Below are 19,555 nucleotides of genomic sequence, written 5' to 3'. Positions count from 1 at the left end.
ACAGTACGTTTAAAACTTCTTTAATCCATTATATTCAAGGTATTGATTCCACCAGTTAGACAGGTTGGAGGCAGTTGAGGTCTAGTACATCTTCCTTTAGACTTTGACTCGTTTGCCTACCTTGGTGAAGTATCTTCGCTATAAAAAAAATAGTTAGTAAAACAAATATGAACGTCAATAGGTGTGACGTAATTATTTTTTAAGAATTGTTAGTTACAGTATATCAAAGTGCTTAGATTGAAAGGCCCTCTCTTCTGAGACTATGTTAATTTATGTGAACTTCCCAGCCTACCACCAAACCAGAGGTTATGTAGTATAATAGTTACTATTTGAATACCTGTATCAAAGGCAGAAACAGACACAGTTAGCATGTTGCTGCTGTTTGTGTGGTTTATTATATTGTTACAATTTAAAAAAAAAAAAAAATTGTCAAATATTTCAGATTTCTTTTTTACTGAATCGGGATGGAGTTATCATGACACCGTTCTGTAGGGGTAATAAGAATTATTCACGTGCTTCGACGTGTAACATTATAGGGATATATAATATATATATATATATATTATATATATTCTATAGAATATTATATATATATATATATATATATATATATATTTATATAATAATATTTCATTTGAAAATGCAGTATGTATTCAGACACAAATACCTAAACAAAATATGTGCAGCAGTTCTTTCAGAATTTTAAAATAGGGTTCAATATCTGAATCTGGTTAACCCAAATGGCCTCTGTACAATTTAGAAATGTGCTATAAAAACTGACACATGAAGTGTCATCTTTTTTTTTTGATCAATGGAGTGCTGCTGTTCTCTGGTTATTTCTTCCATTGAAAACCTGGTAACATAAGCACAGCACAAAGTATAATCGTTAATACATGCAAGTTCTGATGTTAATAAAATCTTTAAATAAGGAAAATTGCACTTGTGTTTAAATAGACTATCAGTTAAAAACTTCTTAAAGTGATGCTTGTTTACTTCGCTTCAGTCTCTCAGTGCATGTACCATGTAAACCAACTTCAGTCGGCTAGGATGTATTTGTATTGTGTTTTTATTTGCAGCCAAAGAATTTACAAGCGGTGCAATATTGTTGATTTAGTGACTTTTTCCTGTTTGTGGTGTGTAATATAGCGTGCATTACAAATTGTACAAGTGGATATGAAAAACTAGTTGCGAGTTGTATGTTAAATTGCTTTCCTCAACTAAAATAAAGTAAAATGTAAATGTGACTCCTGCTAAATATGCTTGCAGTGATTTGGTGTTATTTATTTTGTAACAAAGCACATTTCTTTAGATTTGTAAATGTTCTATATAGAAAATCCAATGTCTCCAAGTTCTTTTGTAAATGTGGAATGTAAAAACATAAATAGTCAAAAAATGCAAAACGCAGAGCAGCAGTATTTTATTAATGGTATAAATTATTATTTTATTAAAGTCACAATCACACTCCATAAAACAGATTAATCTGTATTTTGCTCTTTTTTGTGAAAAGGGAAATAAAACTTACTAGTAACAAGCAAGTCAGAAGGTCAGCTAATACCCCATTACACTAGCCAATTTTTTTGAAGTGTAAACACAGCTGTCTTAAAAGTGGCCTGCTATAGAGGGAGCTCTGCGAAGTCTTTGGTATGTTTTTTGGCCTACTGTGAACGCAGCGGTCCCGTTGATGGCTCACGTTTGCCAGGTACACTCGTGGGCAACACCCCTGTTGTCAGCGTCAACAAGCACAGATAACCACAACAGAAGGGATTGCTGGAGCCGGAACCAACAGAGCTGGAGCTGCTCATAAAAAAATGTGACTGGTTGGCGCTGAATCTAAAGGGGTTTGCAGCGCGACCAGAACCACCTGCAGTGGAAGAAAATTTGAAAGGAAAGGAACCAGAGATGGTGGTGGAGTAGGAAGAGCTGACCCAGCAGCTGAAGACACCACAACCCCAAGCACCAACTCTGCAAGCCAGTCAGGCGCTTATTGGTTCGGTCCCTTGCCCTAAACTCCTGGACACCCTGCCGGCCTGCCTGAACTTCCTGTCGCTAGACCTGGAGCCCAGGAGTCTACACCATCGGCCACAGTTCCTCACCTAGTTCCCTACACCACTCTTCTCGAGCACCAAGACATTGCTGTTGCCCCCCCCTGTTCACTGCTTCGCTCCGCGGGTTCCCAGTTGCGGACCTCTGTTCGCTGTTGTATCCACCAGTTCTCCGGCTGTCGCTCTAGTGACCCCTGCCATCCCGGTTGGGTCTTGAGGGAGGGTGGTTCAGTTTTAAAGGAAGAGGGAAAGTGGCCTTGGAATGGCCATGTGTAGTATACTCAAGGGGTAGAGTTTGTGAAACGAGGAGCAAAGAGAGTGTAGTCCTGTGGTGCACAGGACTACATTTTCCAGAAGTTAATGGGCTGAAAAGCCTTAATTGTGAACATTTGTGGGTTAATTATGTGAATTGTTTAATTATTTTAGTAGTTGGCCTAATCAGCCAATTACATGATTTAGTAGAGTATAAAAACCCCACAGTTTATATATTCTTGGCTGCAGAGTGAAAAGCCCAGTTGTGAGAGTGTACAGCCCTAACATTTGTTCATTTTATTAACGGTAAGCAGAGTAACTGCTCTGTTGCGGAGTTACGGTAAAAGAAAAAAAAAAATTGCTTAGTCAGTACTCCGAACGGAGTTAGGTTTTGTTATCAGTTTGTTTGTGTGAAAAATATAATAACGCAACCGCGCTTTGAAAACCAAGTACCTGACATACACATGTTGTCCAGGCTTGCTCTAAACAAGATGATGGGTTTGCAGTGTGTGCTGGCAAAGTGATTTAAATACACTACCTTTACAGTGCATATAAATACAAAAAATGTGGATATGTTATTTAATCGTAATTAAACCTCATACATATGTATGCACGTGTGTATGTATCAATCAATACATAATACCCCTAACTCTGATATTATTGAAAACCACGAACCAAATTTGAACAGATTGTGACTCCAATAGCAGAAAACAAGGCAGGCGGAAGGTGTGAGAAAGGGGAGATGGTGGGAGAATGAAGCAAGATGACAGTGTAAACTAAACTATCACTTGCCACTTTTACCAGCTCACACTGCTTATTCGGGAAAAACAAAAATAAAATAAGAAGTTTTACCTATCCACCTATCCTATTTTTCCCCCAGCGTAACCAGAACCACACACATTTTTTTTTTTCATTTGGCCGCCTCTGTAAGTTACTTTGGATAAACGTGTCTGCAAAATAAATAAATAATATTATTAATAAGTAATTATTAATTATAAGTAAATACAGTATAATCGTAAATCTAGAAAAACTACTCAGTTCTAAATCTTTTGTAGTCATTTCTGTATTACTTTAGTATAAATACATGTTAATTTGGATTCATATGTTGCTTTTTTCTGACTATGTGAACGAAAAGACACACATTTACCCGTTTTCCCATTGGAAATAGTGATATTTTGAAATATCACTGTCCTGGTCAAAAAAGCAAGGTTTGTGGGGAATAATAGCCATTTTCTATACTTTGGAGGCATAAGCAATTAGGAACTAACACTTACTACCCAGGAACAACAACAAAAACAAAAAAAAAAAAAGTTACACGGTGTAATCTACTTAGGGCTGACAGAGGTAGTAAAATAACACACCATGGACATAAATGCACTTAAAAATACATTCACAGTCAGAAAGAAAAAAAAAATCCAGTGAATTGGGCGTTGGAATGCAAATTGATGTTTTAATATGTTAATCTCGCATTAAAAACGTTGATGACTATACTGCATATCCCAAAGCGAGACTCGTAAAATAAAACACAGACTTGAACACGGTTAACAATTTAAAAACAGAAACTAATACCAACACACATCAAAACTAAGCAATAGAAAAAAAAAAAAAAAAAAAAAAAAAACATGTGTACAACGCAACCAGTTTTACAGATTACGTCGAAAAATCTTTGGTAAACACGAAGGACCATCTGTTTCTTTCTGATCCCTCCCCCGGTAGTATGTCGTTTTGTTTGACAGTCGCTGAGTTATACAGGAAGTGGGAAGCAAAATATAATTTATTTTACAGTTTTTCGGGGTTTTGCTGAATATGAGAAGATGGCTTCAGTGGAGTTAGAGTTCTGTCAGGGCTCTGAAGACGAAAGTGATCCAAGAGACAAACCTGTTCTCATTTTAGGTCAACGAGGACATCTACAGAAACTGATCTGGAAACAAGTGAGGGGAAAACTGCAGCCCAGGGTGAACGAAGAGGTAAATACAGTATATAATACGTGGATTATTATTTTATTTTGTTTAACATGCCTCTTGTGATGTAAATTAAATTAACTTTCATGTCACTCATAATGTTTTCGTAAAAAGGTAGACGAGAGATTTTTAAAAATCTTATAGCCCGTTTATAATTGGGTTTTGTGAGGGGGGGTTAAATACTAAATACTTTACATTTCTGGTAGCCGACTGCTTTTGCCTGGTTGTGAACATGGGATACTTGTATATATATACTAGATCTATAATATATATATATTATATATATGGCTATATAAATATTATAAACACTTCTCTTCCTCAATATTGCTGTTTTTTTAAACGCAAAGTTCTAAATTCAAATAAAGGTGTTCCAATAAGTGTGTAGGTCAGGAGCTACATGGTTGACTGTCAGTTCCTCACACTACTGCAGTGGTTTTCCGCTCAAGTACCGCTTTGCAATTTTCGATGAACCGAATGTTATCACAGTTACGATAAAAGGCTAAATAATCTAATTTACACTCTCTCTTCCACCCCCACCCTCCCTGCCGCCATTTATTTAATGTATAATCTACAAAAGTTTAATATTTAAAAAGTTCTGGTTTAGGACAGAATACCAAACAGTTCTAAAAAATCAATTCAGTATCATTATTTTCTTTACAGTTATTTTTATTTGATCATTTCTGAGTCGTCCTGTGTACCACGTATGACCCTTAGTAGCCCCCAGGGGTAAGTGTACCCCCTGCACTAGAGTTTTTAATATTTAGTTATATGCAGTACTATTTCTAATTTAGCAAATACTCAGGTAATTATTTGTCCAATTGTGATGTAATTTGCTAAGGACGTTTTTAAAAAAACAAACAAACAAACAAACAAAAAACGGTGTTATGTGGTATCTCTAAACCGCTGTGCCTAAATGTTTTGTTTTGTATAATATACTTTCAAAATAAACACCCCACCAGCTGTACTCATGGCGTGATTTCGATTGAGCAGATTTCCACTCTGACGTTACTATTAGGGTGGATGTGCCCTTGGAGAGCTCTGCTCAGAGCGCACAGTGATGCTCATGAAGTTTGCAGTTTTTAACTAGTCCAATAATTGAATACTAATTGGTGAAACACAATCTTTCTGCACATATTTAGAAATATAAATGCTCTGGTAAACAAGTAATAGTCACACTACTCATGCTTAGTATTGTTTTTTATTTGGCACAGCTGCATTTTAGTAACAGCAATAGCAGCTGGTATGATTTGTTTAGGGTGTTTGGTAAGAGTTCATCCAGATTATCCTGTGTATCTTTTCATGAGTCAAAAATGTATACAAGACTTGCAAAAAATAAAAACGATGGAAGAAAACACAAGAGTCTAGAATGTGCAAAGTGACAAGTAAGTTATACCGAGATCCTTTGGATCATTTTTATGTTGGCCTAATACAAAATGTATTATTGTTAGTTATTAAAGTTTTATCTTGAGGTTAATGTTTTTGATGGGAAGTAAATGGTAATGTGATACACATTTACAGTACAGAGTATTTCTGTTAACTGCCAAATAGAAAGCATAATACCATGTTTACTCCAATCTAAGTGGCACCCCAAAATACAGACACAAAAAAAAAAAACCCTGAATGCAAGTCACGTTTAATTCATAATGAAAAAAATGCAATAATTAACGGTTAAATTACTTTTTCATTTCTAGGTGCCGGCAGGGAACACTGTATTATAGTACATTAAAGCATCAGAGTATGTCACCTACTATATTACAAATGCAAATGGGAAAAGAAAATATGTACAGTACAGTACTCTCAGCATTGAACGACAGTCATTGCAGTTTATGGTAGCTGGGAAAAGGTAAATTACCTTGAACATTATTTCAGTCCTCGTTTGTTTAATTTGGCCTATGTGACTCACATTTGCAAGCAAAATTAGTGCAAGACAGAAATATGTAGTTCATTTTAGGTTTGAGTTAGGACTTTGGAGTTTACACTAGTGGGGTTCCTGTAGTTAAACCAGGCACAGACCATAATAACAGTGAGTAAGTTAGAGAAGCAGAGAGTGATGGAGAATCCACCATTAAGCAGTACATACCATAGTGTTCCTGTTTCTTGTGCTCCTCCAGATAGAGAAAGAAAGATATATAAATAAATGATTGTTCATTTTGAAGCCAGGCAAACTTTGATCATTTCGACAAGTACTATACTGGTAATATTATAGTGTTACATAGCCTTTCGATTGCGTCTCCATCTTCTGACACATCTCAGATGCCACAGTTTCTCGTTTCTTCAGCAAACAAAATTATTTTTCTTTTAAAAGCTGCATTAAAAAAATTTCATGAAGCCATGAATTTTAATATACCAGTACTGTACCGAGAGTAATTACTGTAGTGGGCACTACCTCGTACAGAATAATTGGCACTTTTATTTTGGTCACAGAAGTGTGACTTAAATTCGAGTAAATACAGTATGTGTGTTTCTGAAGAGATTCCCAAATCCTGTCTTCATTCTGTGCATCTAAAGGCTTGCAATTTAAGAATTACTGTTTGGTATTCTGTCCTAAACCAGCAGTTTGTCAGTCCCAAACTGTTGTAACATAAATTATATATTAAATAAATGGGGAAAATTGTTTATAAGGTTATTTAGCGTTTTATTGCAACCATTAAGTAAAGCGAACATTTTAAAGGGGTACTTGAGCTGAAACCTCCACACAGAAAGGGTACAGTTTAAAAAAAACACTGCTCTAATGGCTTGTTTATGTTTTCTTGATTATCACACTATTATACTAAAAATGTATACAACTGTGATGAAGGACGTATGTCAGTAACGTTTAAAGACTAGGCTTCAACCTGGGGGAACGAAGGATTGCACAGACAGTATGTGGAAGGGTACCCATAACAAAGTATAAACATTAGGCAGTGTTTATCCAAGCTCCATATCACCCTTACTTGTTATCACCCTTGCCTGATGTTATTTCCTTTTGTTAACTGAAACTTTATTTTTATTTTTTTCTACTCTGTGTGTGTGTGTGTATTATTTGTTTTTTGATTTTATATATTTTTCCCTGCTCTACAGACATGGAAAACCGCCCTGAACACCCTGAGACCAAACCCAACAGATACTTGCCCTCTGTGGCTGAACTTAGCTACTGTGGCTGCCCTCCCCTCTAAAGTGAGCCGTCATAACACCCCTTCCTCCGCCCACTTCATCACGCGCCTGGTTCGGAACTGCCTCCCTGGGAGAGCCAATCAGTACATTATGGTGAGTAGTCTTATTTACAATGGTATGATGATATAACAATTCTTGAAAAAGAACATTCACACATTTATACAAATTGTTATAAAACTTTCTGTGGGCATTCTTAAGTTATCAAGAATTTATAATCTATAGGCCATCCTGGAGTGGGTAATAATAATAAAAAAACAAACAAAAAAAAAACAGGTGTTTATATTTCTGTAAGCTTTATTTCTTTTTTATAAACTATATTATGAAATCAGGTTGCCATAGTGATACTACTAGTTGACAATGATTTTAAAGATACAGGTGGTTTCCACTGAAGCACAATAGAAATACACCTTGTTTTCTATTGTAATGTGTAAATAAAATGTCTTTTTTTTTCAGGTTGTTTGTGAGAGGTCAGCAGTGTTTGCTTCAGCATGTGCAATTGCCCGAGCCTTTCCTCTCTTCTCTCGTCAATCAGGCCTGTCTAAACACAGTGAGAGACAGACTGTTGCAGTGGAGTTCATCTTACTGGAACCCAGCAATGGGCCACTCACCACGTCAACTCTGAAAGTTAGTCAGTATGACTTTCACTTGGTTTGATTTACATTCGCTAATTTGTTTTTGCCACTGTTTCACAAGTGATCCTTGCTTGCTGGTTTGGTTCCCACTCAGATCCTTAGTGATAAAAATCTTACAATAAACAGGTGTAAACCATTAATAAATAAAGTAATAGATTATTTGCTACACTTAAACCGGACTCGAAATTGTGCAAGTGAATAACATAATTGAGACATCGTACAAATCAACTCTTTATTCATAGACAAGTTTTATCCCAGTGTTAAAGTCATAATGGTAAGATATTCCATCAGAAAGACAAATCATAGATATTCTGTGATACTTTGTTTTAATTTGCATCTCAGGATTCTTAAAGCTGCCTCTCCTGATCAATAACATCGTCAGAACCTTGAATTCACAGTAGCCCCTGTATTCTATGTATTTGCTTTCTGTACTTGCAGTGCTTATCAAATGCAGCTGAAAGCATCAGAATGGCGGCCCGCATAGTGGACACACCGTGCAGTGAGATGAACACGGATGACTTTCTGCAGGTCATTACATTTTTTATTGATTTTGATTTAGTGGGAAAAAAGCATTTTTTCTTTAGTGTTGCTAGTAAACATATAGAAACAGTTCTGTCAGTTTTTCTGTTCTTCATCATTCTTCTGAATAAATGTGCAGTAATCCTTAAAGGTTGCAGTTGTGTTATTTTTATTTATTTATTTTTTTAATTACCTCTTTTGTTTTTCTTTAGTGTTGCTAGTAAACGTATAGAAACAGTTCTGTCAGTTTTTCTGTTCTTCATCATTCTTCTGAATAAATGTGCAGTAATCCTTAAAGGTTGTTGTGTTATTTTTATTTATTTATTTTTTTAATTACCTCTTTTGTGTTTTCATTACTAGGAGATCAAGACAGTTGGTTCAGAGTTAGGTGTGGTTCCAACTATAATCCGTGGGGAGGAGCTCGAGAAGAAAGGGTTTGGAGGTAGTATCTGCCGTCTTTTAAAAATGTAAATGTTTGGGGTCCCAGAGGGGCTCACCTGGTAAAAGCACAGCTGTGTGATGTGCTGGGTGAGTCATACAGTGAGGGGAGTGCAGGCTCGCATTCTGGGTGTGCGAAGTTGCCAGTCTTTGCTGGGGATTCCGGAGGGAGCATCGCATTGGCTGTGGTGTTTCCGTGGGTTAGGAGGCAAAACCGTCAGGGACTGTCCTCATCATGCTACAGTGGACCCTACCAGCCAGGCGCCTGGTGAGTTCAGGCAGACACCTGCAGAGCTGGCCTTTGTTCTCCAGAGGCCAGTAGCTCGGCTACACCCACTCTCGAGTTCCTGGATGTAAAAGAGGTAACTGACTTGGATGCCCACTGTACCATCAGTTATCCTGAGCTATGTGGGGGAATTACTGTGGTGAGAGAACATACTTGGACATTCTAAATTGGGGAGAACATCGGGGGGGGGGGGGGGGGGGGGGGGGGGGGGGGGGGGGGGGGGGGGGGGGGGGGGGGGGGGGGGGGGGGGGGGGGCAAATCTATTTAAAAAAAAAAAGCTTCTGTGGTTTATTTTGCAGCAGTTTCTGCTTTTATGTTGGTTAATTGCTTGTAACTAATACACCCTGTACCTCCCCTATGCCACTCATGCGGGCTGTTTTTCTGTTAATCTTTCTCTAGTGTAGTGCTTTGATCCTTCAATTATGTGTGTGCTTCATGTGGTGGATTGGAAGGCAACATTTTTTTAGGCAATGTCCAAAGACACCCGATACCACTTTAACACTGAACTTCACTTGGCTTTAAACCCTGTAGGTATCTATGGTGTTGGAAAAGCTGCAGTAAACCCACCTGCCCTTGCTGTTCTGAGCCATAAACCAGAGGGCGCTACACAGACCATAGCCTGGATTGGAAAGGGGATTGTTTATGACACAGGTGGCTTAAGCATTAAAGGAAAGGTAAGAACTCTGTACAACATTAAAAGGGCAGTGACAAACGTTAGTTTTATTCCATTGCATCCATGTTCTAAAGTAGTGGGAAAGGGCCTTGTGCACTAAATATGCTTACCCCTGTATCTTGAGTCCAGGAACTGTTAGATTTTAAACAATCTGGAAAAGGTTACTGACATGCACAGCTAGTTTTCCAGAATCTGTCCATTACCTACCTCCTGCAACACTCTCACTAGTGGATGTAATACATGGTTAAATACACCAGTAAGGAATACAGCATAGAACAAATTTGGTATTTGTTACATGCATTGGGGGACGATTATTGCAGGAAGACAGATTAAGGCTTAAAATAACATTGTTTATAATACAGACTCTTATGCCGGGAATGAAGAGAGATTGTGGAGGAGCTGCTGCAGTTCTTGGTGCCTTCAGAGCAGCTGTTAAACAGGTTAGTGTCCAACTGCTAAACAGTACAAATCATTACGGAAGCATTATCATGTTGTCTTCTGTGGAATGGAACTGTATTGTGTAACTCCTACTGGAGCTTTTTGCTATTATCCCTGACATAAATATAGTAATGCTAATTGTTATTTTGATAACAGGGTTTCAAGGAAAATCTACATGCTATTTTCTGTCTGGCTGAAAATGCAGTTGGTCCCAACGCAACCAGACCCGATGACATTCATCGTTTATATTCAGGGAAGTGAGTAAAAAGTCAGTAGAAATACCTTTGTATGGCAGTTGTGTTGCTTTGGAGCGAAAATACTAAATGACCTCAGTATATGGGAAGTTTTATATTGAAAGAACCCTCTCTCCTTGTTTTTTCTTTTTTAATATATTACAAAGAGAAATCTGTTGGTTTCTTTTGGTCATGTGAAACATATATGGGGCTTTTTCACTGTGTATTAAAAAGAAAAGTAACAATCAACATAGCAGTGGTGTCACTAACCACCCTCTTTATCCTGTTTGTTCAGATGATTTAAGATCCAGTATCGTAGTTTAAACTTCATAGTGTTGTACAATGCATTCTTTTTCAATTTTAAACAAATTTACCTTACCTGAAAAAAGCTTTCATGCTGTGCTTTGCTGCTCTCATTTTCCCATTTTGGAGAGAGCCTCCTCCGTGCTGGCTAACCTGAGCGAATCCTTCATGTAAATTTGGCTTAGATCACAGAAATAAAATACCACCCATGAAAGTGCTACTTAAAAATAACACCAACTTGTTTTCAAAAGACTGCAAGAATCAACATTTAACTGCTCACTGCAATCAAAGTAAATACTGCCGCCTTGTCGGTGGAGAACAACATTTTTTTTTTCTAAAATGAACAAGTTCTTAGAATTGTTTGTTATAAACATTTGCAGCTTATATATTAAGAGATTTGTTTTCAAAACCTGTGGCCCTGACTATAGTTGAAATTAAAAGGATAAGTATAGGCAAAATAGTCAAAGCGACAGTTATTATAATGTTGTAGCCCTAATAATAATAATAATAATAATACACATTTAAAAAATAAATAAATAAAAAAGAGAGTGAAGTGCTATTCTGCTGTAATATACAGAAAGATGATTTTCAAAGTTGGTTGATATTTTAATAAGTCAAATGTGTATTTGTAATTTTTTTTTTCTCTTATTACAGTAATGTTACCATAACAAAAAGAAAAAATGAATTAATAAATAGCCTATGCAAAATGCAGAAATAATAGTTTGGAATGACCAGGCTTCTGGTTAGGAACAGGCAACAGGATGACAACTCAAACACTGGTTCTGACCATAGCTCACAACCAGAGCTTGGTATTTAATTTACTGTATATAATTACTGTTACATTTTAAAATTACGTTTTAAAAATACAAAAGTAAAACATGTCTAAAACTGATAACCTATTGAGTTCATTCATCAAAGCTAACAGTGCTACATGTGATGCCAAACTGAGCAGCTACTGTCTGTAAAATGTAGCTAGGGGAACTCCCAAACATGAATAATGGGTGCATCTACTGACTTTTGTGACTTTTACGGACACCTGCTGCTACCTGACTGGAAATAGTGAAGACGCTAATTCCAGGACTGCTGTCAAAATTGTAAACATACCACCAGTCTTATATGGATATGATACTGGCTCTTTGACCTGTGAGATATGTTGACTTAAAACACAAAACCAGTAAATTGTATATTGTTGTTTTTTGCACTGTGCTGATTGTGGGATCATTTCACATCTGTCTACAGTCAGTGGTCAATGTGTGCACAATGAAGTGTACAGATGTCTGATCATTTTTGTGTCTTGCAGGACTGTGGAGATTAATAACACAGATGCTGAGGGTCGTTTGGTTTTGGCAGATGGAGCTGTGTATGCCAGCAAAGACCTTAAAGCTGACATCATCCTGGATATTGCCACACTCACTGGAGCCCAGGTAATTTACAAGTTCCATTTCATTGTACATTCTGATCTTTCACAATTTGTGGCGCAACATAAAATATAAAGCAGCTGAGCAGTGTACTGGCACAAAAATTCCTGCTGACCAGAGCGTAACTGATTATTTTGTATGCTTATTATTTGAAGGGAATAGCAACAGGAAAATATCATGCAGGGCTGCTGACTAATAGTGAGAACTGGGAGAAGGCATGTGTGAAAGCAGGCAGGAACAGCGGTGATCTCGTCCAGCCCCTCATCTACGCACCAGAGCTGCACTTCAATGAGTTTTCATCTGCCATGGCTGACATGAAGAATTTTGTGAGTGTGAGTAATTTCATAAGTCACCTGTTACTGTTACCATTCTAGTAAACTGTGTATGTGTGTTGGGGTTTAGTACACCCCCACAATTATTTGTTTTCATTGATTTCACATGCTTGCTGTCAGTTATTAGTTAAACTTATGCAGTGCTTACAAAAATTAATTCTTTACAAGTTTCAAAGTGACATTTTTCTTACATCAGTAAAGGTAATACAGCCTCTGATAAATATTTACAACAGTCTCTCACATAATTCACTTGTAATAATTTATTTATTGTTCCTTTTTTTTATAGGATAGAAATAATGCTCAGTGTTCCTGTGCTGGCTTGTTTGTAGCTGCGCACATGGGATTTGACTGGTCTGGAGTATGGATACATGTGGATATGGCTTTTCCAGCTTACAGTGTGAGTGAAATAGGCACTGTATTACATATGGCAGTAGTAACTGATGAAAACATTGATACTGCATCCAAAGTATGTCATGTACATTTAAGTTAATTATAATAATCATACATACATATATGCATAACCATATTGTTTTTCATATTTACCAACAAAACATATGTGTGCACTGTGATCTTGCATTAATTGTGCAAGGAATTCTGATCAATATCAACAAATCTTTGCGGTGGTTAATCAGAACATATTGTATGGAAAATGTGTTCAAGAGGTTCATCACAGTGCTGATCAGGAACTAGACCTTTAGATAATGAATAATTTCATAAATAAAACGTACTTGAATATCCATTAAGTAATTTATTATAGAAAAATGAAGTTTAAAGTTTATATACTTCTATGACAATACAATCAAAAAACAGCAAGAGGGGAAGTGTGGGAGTGGGGTGGGGCAACTTGCTCACAATGTTACAACATCCTTTTCTATCTTACATCTACATTTGTGTGTATCTACGTGCATATCAGTGTACAGCAAGCTTGTATAATGTAAACACTAAGAAAAACATGTTTCAATTAAAGTACTACAAGTATTGCGGCCAGCAGTAGGAAGTTGTCCTTGAAAGGGCTCTGCGTGATCTCGGTCAGCTGGAATAGAAACGTCAGGGTCAGGTCATTTTGCCATCCTGCACATGTTGTATAGAACAGCTGTTGTTTTATTGAAGAACACAACTTTCTGAGGTCTGTACTGCATGTAACCTGCACTCATATCATGACACATCCACCTCAAATTCAAATAAACAAGACGAATAATCAGGTTCCACATATTTTAAATACCTTAAGATGATAAAACTAATAATTATAATCAATTAAACTATTAGAATACATTATAATATGCTTAAGTTACCTATGGTACCACATGGTTTTAAATAAATTATATAAACACGTTAATCTTTATAGTAAAAGCTATATTGTAAATGTTTTGTACCTGCTTTTCCATATGCCTTAAGTTAGGATCGGAAATTAACAAGTTAGGAACGTTCTGTAATACACCACACTGGTATGTGTGTATACAATGGACAATCTTCCAATTCTATTATATGACCTTCTGCTGGGGCTTTTGAACTTATTATGTAGGTAGGATCATCTTGCCCACAGATTTCAGTTAATTGCAGTGGGATAGGCCAAGGGAAGAGCAACTCTGAATATCCTGAAAAGAACAAATCAGCATTAGTACTTATTAATAGGTGATCGATGACAATGACTATGCATTAATTACTGCTCGTATTGATTATGACGATCATTTCCAGCTTCATACATAAGCAAAGTACAACATTTCATTATTGTTGGTGTTCTAAAATATAGATACTGTTTAGATTATTTCCATAAATAATGGTTTAGTGTCTCTGACTGTAAATTACTGTATTTTGTATGTTTGGTTGTCTGGAGAGCTTCAATGTGTGCTAATGTATTCTGCTGAACACCTGTTTCAGGGAGAGAGAGCCACAGGTTATGGAGTAGCCTTACTCTTGGCACTGTTTGGACGTGCAACAGATGATCCGATGCTGCAACTTGTCTCCCCCCTGGGTTCTGATGTAGACTTGAAATTGGAGGATGGTGAGCTGACAGCAAAAGCACTCAAAAGGAGGAGACTGGTGTAGCCCCAAGGAGGACTGAACCACTTGTCATGCGCCAACGTGCAATCCTTCGAGTGACAAGAAACTGTTGCATAAAAGAAATATGTACGCATTCAAATGAAATCTTTTTCAGCGGTCAGATGATTTCCATTGATGTCATCTACTTCTATTTTAATTTACATTATTTTAATGGTCTAGTCAGGAAATGCACGGCATGCTTCAGGTATTTGCAAAAGCCATAACACTTCATTTTTTTAGCTTTGCAATCTATTATTATTATTATTATTATTATTATTATTATTATTACAATAAACAGGATTACTTTTTGTCTGTTCTCATGATTTATTTGTTTGTTTTAATTTGAAATTATCTTTTACTATTAAAATACTTACAGGAATACAGTATTTGGCAAATTACAAACCAGCATTCTAAAAATAGTACCGTGCTTTCTCAGTCCATGCCAAAGTAATCTGACAGGCTTTTTTTTTTTTTTTTTAACTGTAAGTGTTAACCACAAACAAAAAAACACAACAAAAAAGCATGCACACAAACACAAACTGGCTTTGGTGGTCTGCAAAAAAAAAATAAAAAATCTTGTTTCAGCTTTTTAAGGGTACAGTAATTATTTGTTTTCTTATTTTCTTTTATTGAACATGGTTAAACTGGTTAGTTTGTTTTACTTGAACTAAACTAAATTTGTAAAGTCTTCTTTTTTTATCTGCAACTGAATCCATTCTATCCTGCTAAGAGCTGAGTTTACTGTTGTAGACCCATAATAAAATGTGCACTGATCAGTTTCCATCTGTACTGCTCAGTTGGTAGCAGCATGTGTAAATTAAACCTGCCAGAGGTACATAATTTTGTTTGTGTGCAATGATGAAACAAGATTTTTGAATTTAAGTTTTCGCAGCTTCTGAAAATAATCCTGTGTTCTCAGAGGGTTACAATGGTAACCCACAATCTGATCAGAATTGGATGACGCTGTGAAGGAGGTAAACTGATTCAGTTTATTTATTCTGAATAACTGACATCGTCATGCATATATGGTTAGAACATTCACAAAATGTACAACAGACACATTGTTAAAATTATCTTATTAACCACAAATGCAGAAGGTATAGAGACACATGAAAACTACCCTATAGCAACAGAGACAATGGGCCCTGTTCACAAAAAGCTTTAACACATTAGTTATTTAAGTAATAAATATATTTGTTCAAAGTCTGTTTTTTCTTAATAAAATAGTTTAATATTGTATTAAACTGTTCTAGAATGTTCTTTACAAAACCAACAACCTAGAACTGTTTAATGAACCTCAAACTAATGAACAAAGCTTTATGATTAGGGCTTAGTGTAGCAAATACTGGATTCAAGCAGCCTAATGCCAATCTCCCAAAATCTGAAATAAATAAACTTTCACAAAACAAATGTTTGATAAGAGCATTATACCCTTCTGCACAGGCATGCCCTGCAGGACTATTTACCCTGTCATCTCATTCAGTTAACTAGCAGGTAATGCATATTGTTTGCTAGCAGATTTATTTGAGATACATGGCAAGGGGGCTATTTTAATGAGCTAAACTGGAGGGTACACCAGCAGGATTAATATAAAGTTGAAATTGGCTGCATTAACTGGAGAAACCCTACAAAACCAAGAAAGAAAAAAAGTACTCTAGCTAATTTAGTAATTTAAGTAATTAACCTTTTTTTCACACATTAAATCTATAAATAAAACCACTAATAATAAACAATAAATTGGGAAACTATGCCTTCCAAAATACTTTGCAACATGTGCTTTATTTTTCTCATCGTTTAACTCATCTATATACTTTTAACCCCATTATACTTTTAACATACATGTACCCAGTCAAAATGTTTTATTTTTTTATTATTTCGTTGTCAAAAATAAATGTACATGGAATGACAATTAAACAGCGATTGTAATTTTTGTTTCATGCTACAATGTTCTCTAATGCAGGAAGTTTCTGCTCTAACAACGGGACCTTCTTTACTTAACCCTTTAAACAATATTTAAGATTTATGTATTTTTTCATGCATCTTTTTCTCTTTTTTTTTTGTATTTGAATTAATAAAAATGCATGTTGGGTTTAAAAACATGACATGATTTCACAAAGGGATGCAGCAAGGTGTTTCTTTTTAGTGTTGTTGGTTACTCATATGTGAAGAGTTTTCTTTTAGACATGGAACTACAGGACAGTCTCCTCTGGTTCAAATGTAATCTAAGAGAGATGATGTTTACTTGACAATGTTCATGTACAAGGCAGCGGATTACTCCCCTGGTGAGATGCTTATTATTTTTCTTCCTGAGAAAAATGGTCCTTGATGGTTAATACATGTTTTTTAGTTGATTGTACAAATAAAATAAGGCAGATTAGAGATTGTCATATAACTTTACAGAAGCCTTGTCTTATGAGTATCTCCTGCAGAAACACTGCTTATGAGTTTGTCTTTTTGTTTTAAAAAGCAGGTAGTGTTTCTCCACATACCACTGACTGGTTTTGAATACTGAATCATGAGAAGTGTTGTATTCTTCCAACTTCACAGCGAGCCATTTGGTACAGCGTATTGCACAGCTCAAGTTTTACATACTCCAATCCGAAAGAAGTATAAGAAATCATTAAAAGATATGCATGACATTACAATAAAAGCCCTGACAGTATCCCAAAAGTAAGACGAGAATCCAGTTAATATATTGACAGTTTAAAAAAAAAAAAAAAACCTTGTGGTCTTCATTTGCGTACAGGGAAAATATTAGAGACAGTGGGGATCCCAAAGTGTAGACTCAATGGCACCAGCAAGGGGGGAAAAAAACTTAGCAGCATCCATTACTTAAGAAACAGGTTAGCTATTCCGAGAATATTGTGCTTTGTTTTCCATATTCGTGCTCTGCTAAACCTGCAGGCTGCGCTCATTTAGTCTTCTCCCGTGTCCATTTGATCATGGTCTCTGGAGATCTGTAGAGGAAGATGAGCTTGGAGTACATGTCCTCCTCTAGCTCGAGCTCCCCAGTCTCACGAACCAGGAAGATGTCTGTGCAAAGCTTGAGGATACGATCCACATTGGGCAGTTCTTCAAACATGATTGAGTGGGAGATCCCGCTGAAGAACTCGCGCACAAACTTTCCGATTACCAGCACGACAGAGGCATAGAGACCCATGATTCTGGGGGAAAAAGAGTAGAATATGCTTAACAGTATAGTAAAGCCACTGATGCCATTCTACAGGACTGGTAACAGTCTGAGCTAATTGTCATCAATCAGTAATTAATAAAATAAAGTTTGATGTTCATAAAACTTAGCAAAAACATCACAAGTCTAGAAGATAATTGAACATCAAACTAATGAACATTTTTAAAGCAATCCCTGGGGGCATAATGTAAGGGGAATGGCATCTCTGATCGAATAGCTTGTAAACAAAGTTAAATGGACAGTTAAATGGTAATGGAATGATAGAGAACAACTGTGTACAAACTATAATGACAGCATCTCAGAGTATGTGGTCTGTATGGGTGATATGGCCCTGAAAATGCATAGTCACTACATAAAATGGCTTAAGGTGCCAGCTGTCTTGAGTTACAAGTAAAAATTAATGTGCTGTTAGCTTTTCCCAGAGGTGTTTTCATAACATGGTGAATATGAGGTTCGCATTCCAAATGGTTTATGGTCTATTAGCAGTTGTAGTGGTGGCAACAGAGGAATGGCATATAAACTCCCCTCCCCAATAAACAGAACCCACACTTTCATCAGTTGGCTTGTGTTTCCAAAACAAAAGTTTAAAAAGAAAAACCTTGCTATATAGGTAACATAAATTAATCCCTCTTACCCATATCCAGCAAGGAAACCTAAACTTGGTGGGCTGACTTGATCACTGAAAACATACAGTTTCAGGCCTTTTTTATTTTCCTCGTCATGCACAATCCACCACTCCTGAGTCTGGTTGATACTGTTCACGTTTCTCTCGAGTCTTAGGTAGATGTTTTGGTAATTGCCATCTGTGGAAAAAAGCACAGAGATGGCACTCTCAGTTAATTCCCCACTGAGGCAATGAGATACTAATCGTGCATAAATGAACTACAATGGATAATGTAATCCATTGTAGTTAATACTGGCATCACTGTATGTTGTAAAATAAAGTTGTGTTTACAGTGTGGAAATCTGCTAATATTTTCAAATAAATGCATTTTAGGTAGGCAAAGTTCATTGTACTTTTATGTGTTTCTGTTCACACTAACTGACTGTTATGTTAAAGAATGGATGTAATAGCCCAAGATGGGAAGCTCACATTGCATTGGATCAAGTGGATACATGCTTATCTTGTCCAGTGTTGAAGGTTTGTATGATTTGGACCACTATGGTACACCTATTACTTTTTATAATATGTTGAACATCCTGTTGGCTAAATCCATCATTACCCGCTTGCAGACAGAGTTGTGCTTTTACAATTGATCTTGTACTCTGCTTAGACCTGTTTTAACCAAAGTTTGTTATATAGTATTATTAATGACAAGGGATACAATATTCTAAATATGAACTACAAAATCTTCAGTGACACTTTTTAAAGCTGGGTTTGAATAGATTTTTTTGTACAGAAGCTTTACAGAAGCCAGCATTGAAAAGAAAACAAGCTGGCACTCCGTGTCAGCCACACCAAGATCTTACCGTGCTCTTCTTCAATCCTGGAATGAGCACTAGTTTTATCACCAAGTGTATTACTTTAAAGTTGTTATGGATAGATGTACATACCTGTGTAAAGCTGCTTAATAGGTTTTGCATTGGAATTACTGGGCGCTTGAATATAGCATGGGAAAGCATTACTTATAGTGCTGTAAAGAAA

At 36.4% G+C, this 19,555-nt stretch overlaps 2 protein-coding genes across 3 annotated transcripts in view; one reads left to right on the top strand and one right to left on the bottom strand.

Moving 5' to 3' along the window:
- Positions 1-3,994: 3,994 nt before the first annotated feature.
- On the top strand, positions 3,995-15,008 carry LOC121314461 (probable aminopeptidase NPEPL1). 2 transcript variants are annotated; one of them, XM_041247761.1, is made up of 12 exons: positions 3,995-4,261; positions 7,316-7,501; positions 7,862-8,032; positions 8,479-8,568; positions 8,920-9,001; positions 9,815-9,957; positions 10,319-10,396; positions 10,551-10,651; positions 12,231-12,354; positions 12,504-12,674; positions 12,967-13,077; positions 14,559-15,008. In XM_041247761.1, exons 1-12 carry the CDS (start codon positions 4,109-4,111, stop codon positions 14,724-14,726), a joined length of 1,578 nt encoding a protein of 525 aa, XP_041103695.1. In that variant the 5' UTR covers positions 3,995-4,108; the 3' UTR covers positions 14,727-15,008. The 2 variants fall into 2 exon arrangements, with proteins under 2 accessions (XP_041103695.1, XP_041103694.1); XM_041247760.1 differs by having other exon boundaries at positions 12,504-12,680.
- Positions 15,009-17,359: 2,351 nt separating this feature from the next.
- LOC121314460 (piezo-type mechanosensitive ion channel component 2-like) overlaps positions 17,360-19,555 on the bottom strand; it is a 211,410-nt gene continuing 209,214 nt past the window's right edge. Inside the window, exons 51-53 of the mRNA XM_041247759.1 lie at positions 19,465-19,544; positions 18,545-18,713; positions 17,360-17,884 (exon numbers count right to left, since the gene is read on the bottom strand). Coding sequence (XP_041103693.1) covers positions 17,632-17,884; positions 18,545-18,713; positions 19,465-19,544 — 502 coding nt within the window. The 3' untranslated portion in view covers positions 17,360-17,631. The remainder of the gene's footprint in view (positions 17,885-18,544; positions 18,714-19,464; positions 19,545-19,555) is intronic.

Source organism: Polyodon spathula, chromosome 4 (assembly GCF_017654505.1).
Source record: "Polyodon spathula isolate WHYD16114869_AA chromosome 4, ASM1765450v1, whole genome shotgun sequence".
NCBI lineage: Eukaryota > Metazoa > Chordata > Actinopteri > Acipenseriformes > Polyodontidae > Polyodon > Polyodon spathula.
The sequence above is the reverse complement of the archived record's forward strand: the minus strand, read 5'-3'. Positions and strand labels throughout refer to the sequence as shown.